Genomic DNA, 3,522 nt, shown 5'->3' with positions numbered 1-3,522 from the left:
AGGAAGGTTGGGCAATCCTACTTCCGTAGTGATACTGCCTCGGAAACCCAAGGAGGGGTCGCTAGGAGTCGGGGCCGACTCGACGGCACATAACAACAACAACAACAAACTGAACTCCAAACCAAACTCAAACCAAAACCCCAATTCTTAATACCCACCCTACATTTTCAATGGTTATATGAGTTAATCCTTAGATTAATCCTTAATACATATTTGTAGCCCCTAATCCCAACCTCACCCCCAAACCTAACCATAACCCGTCTCTCCTAACCCTTAACTCTCGAATCGTTACAAGCATTCCAAACTTCACTCAATTCCTTTCTGACCCCATCTCTAACCAAACCACAACTGTAACCCTAATCCAATCCAGTTTCCAACCACTACCCCAGTGAAGTATTCTTCAAGATTATCAAATGTCAGCTCTGATCCTAACCCCAGTTCTCCACTTGATCCCAGTTGTGTAGTGTAAACAGAACCCGGAGGCAAGTTTGTGCAAGTCCTCATTTTCTACCAGACTCCACGACAGCCCCGCTCCTGCCCTCATGACCCACCAACATGGTGCTGTCCCTGCAGTTACCGCCCACGTCAAGAGTCCCCACCCCTGACGCACAGCACCCAGCAGCCCGGTGAGGTTCTGGTTTTGATTTTTTTGCTAAGTTTTTATTTTAATCCAAGGACTTTGCTTCATACAAAATGTCATTGTAGAAACAATAGCAGAATCCAAAGTTTAGCTGATAAATATGACTCAGGCGGCAATCTAGTCAATCACAGAATTGGTTGGAAGTCAGTCCCAGCTGTGTCGCATGGTTGGGACTTCTGTTTTTTGTTTTTTGTTTTTTTTTTTTAAACACTGTTCTTAAATATAAAGTTTTGCAACAAACCTTCAATTTATATCAAATATAATTAAAAATTAACAAATAAGGAATACATTGTATCAAAAGTACGAAGATATACATTTCCATGCACATACATGTGTATATGTATATATGTATATATTTTACATGCACACAGAACTTGTTTGAGTGACAGCCACTGCTTCACTGATTCCAGATGCAGAGAACTGGTCGACACATTTCGAATTTGGCAACTCACCATGGGATTTCAGAGGAAACATGGTAGTTCGAGAAGAGACAGAAACAAAACCCAAAGTCAGGGAAACAGACATAACATCTCCTCTCCCCTTCTCCCTGTGGTTTCACCAATTCTGATCTCCTGGGGGATCCAGACAAGCCCGTGAGGTCGTGTGGGTCTCACCCAGCACAGCTCGCAGTTCTGCACAGAAAGGTTACATCCAACACCCAAGATGACATGGGGGGAGGGGACAAAAGTCAGCATCGAAACACACATCCCTCTGCTCCGCGGTGGGAGCACACAGAACCCATCGAGTCTGATCCCTGCCTAGCCTCACCCCACTTTATCAGCTCCGTGGGACATCCCAGAGGGACATGAGATGCTCTGCCATCACTGTTTCTGATGATGTGCCTTTACCTAGAAATGTCTATAAAAAGGTTTGGTCACAATCATGAACCCAGAATGGGTGGCGGCCTCGAATATTATTTCCAGTAACTGTATTTGTTTGTTGCATAGCCCTACAGGTTTCAGGCACCCACCCACTGGAATACACCCTTCAGACTCCTGAGTGCATACACATATCACACATATTTCTTTAAGGAGAGCCATGGGGTAAAAGCCAATAGAAATATTAAAATCATCCAACAGAGAGATGGTCTGAAATTTCAAAGTGTGGAGGGCACACAGGACATTACCAGTCCAAGCCTCCATGTCTCCATGCAGGAGGGCCTCTGAGTCACCACATCACACACACTCAGTCTCTCCCTTGGAGAGGGGTCTAGAGGTCAGCTAGTATGAGATCTGGTGTCACTTGCCCTACCTGCTCCACCTATGTCTGTGTCCCAAGCCTCGGGCGCTGAGTTGCCCCTTGACAAATGGCTTCCTCATGGCTCCCCCAACTGCCCTCACCCTGCTTAGAGAGCCCTCTGAGCCCATAGGCTCTAACTCCAGGCCCCTGCCTGGCAGCCTGTGAGAGGGATGTGCACTCACACACTCTCGCTGCCCACATAGGCTCCGATCCCTGAGAACCGGACACAGATGGTGGAGACACGTTCACCACACTCAGCTCATCCCTGTCACTGTTGGGCCTGTGGCTCGTCCAGCTGTGGCCTCCTGGACACCTGCTCATTTCTGGGAGGAGTGTGGGCACATGTTGCCTTGTCTCCAATGACACATGCCCACTGGGGCCACTTGGGAGTTCTCACTGACATTGTATTAACTCTCCTGTGGCCCAGAGGACCCCGTAGGAGTGGAGAGCTTTGTGGGAAGTCAGCTCAGGCACTTGTCTCGGCAGCAGGACAGGGGTCAACTCTGTGGGCCCTGCCTGGCCTGGACAGTCTCCACAGGAGACCTCCTTGCACTAGTCACAGAAGTACACGAGCAGAGTTAAGGTCTTTCTATTGGTTTGATGTTTTTAATGCGTTACCATTCCCTTCCCCTTTCTTCTGGTTTTCTATTTTTTCTAAATCAAGAGTATAGAAATGACAAAAGGGTGACAGGTCTTGTGATTATAAACCATCCTCAACAGTGACAATGTTCTCCAGAGTTGGTCCCTGTCAGGCGGGTCACCCAGCGAGCGGAGCTGTCTCTCCAGGCACCACTCAGGACCTCACTCCTGCCCCACTGGTGGAGTGTCCACCCTGGGCCCTCGCTCAGGCCGCGTGCCTCATCAACCCTTCCTCCTTGGTGAGTCAGGGACGCCGCATTCAGGCCAGGGCGACAGCCCTCCGAAAGGGCTTTGCTGACCCAGGGAGCCCTTCCTCCCGGGCCAGCCTGGCTGCCCGCGCGCGCGGGCCTCATGGATGATAAAACTCATCAGCTGAGTGCACGGCACTGCGGGGCGTGCGGCTGGGCTCCGGGCCCGCTAGCACCAGTCGTCTTGGTCGGGGTGGTGGTAGCTGTGTCGTGCCCGGCCGCCTGGTGCAGGGCCTGCGCTAAGCCCCAGCGTGCAGTGGTAGCCGTTGGGCACGCGGCGGAGGGTATGCGGCTGGGAGGTCATGGAGGACACGTAGGAAGTCCTGGAGGAGCGGCCCGAGTTGGTGGCCGCAGCCTCCTCGAAGGTGAGCGTGTCCTCGGGTGGGGGCCGGGGGCCCTCGCTGTCCAGGCGCTGCCCCAGGTACGGGTCGGAGCCAATCCGGGAGCCAGGCGCCAGGGGCTGGCTGAGGGGGTCTCTCTGGAGCAGTGCGTTGTGCTCGGAGAGGCCGCGGCTGAGCCGGCCGGGGGAGAAGGCAGGGAGGCTGGTCTGGACCCCGGCGAAGTGAACGGGGGAGGAGTTGGCAGTCTTGTAGGTGATGCTGGGTCGGGGGGTCAGGGGGGTCTGGGGGAGCTGCCTCCGCCCACCTCGGCCTGGGGTGCTAGCACCAGATGTTGACAGCAAGGGGCTCCCATTAACTGAACCACTACCCTACATGGAAATGGAACAGACAGACACAGGTGTGTGGTGCATGGGGG

The 3,522-nt window shown here is 52.7% G+C and overlaps 1 protein-coding gene across 1 annotated transcript in view; it reads right to left on the bottom strand.

Moving 5' to 3' along the window:
* Window positions 1-2,935: 2,935 nt before the first annotated feature.
* Window positions 2,936-3,522, bottom strand: part of CACNA1B (calcium voltage-gated channel subunit alpha1 B) — a 278,427-nt gene continuing 277,840 nt past the window's right edge. The window contains exon 48 of the mRNA XM_007947083.1: window positions 2,936-3,475. Within this exon, the coding sequence (XP_007945274.1) occupies window positions 2,936-3,475 (540 nt within the window). The remainder of the gene's footprint in view (window positions 3,476-3,522) is intronic.

The sequence above is a fragment of the Orycteropus afer genome, unplaced genomic scaffold, assembly GCF_000298275.1.
Source record: "Orycteropus afer afer isolate SDZICR_OR568_19922 unplaced genomic scaffold, OryAfe1.0 scaffold00174, whole genome shotgun sequence".
Lineage (NCBI taxonomy): Eukaryota > Metazoa > Chordata > Mammalia > Tubulidentata > Orycteropodidae > Orycteropus > Orycteropus afer.
Note: the sequence above shows the minus strand (reverse complement) of the source record. Positions and strands in the feature narration are given on the sequence as shown.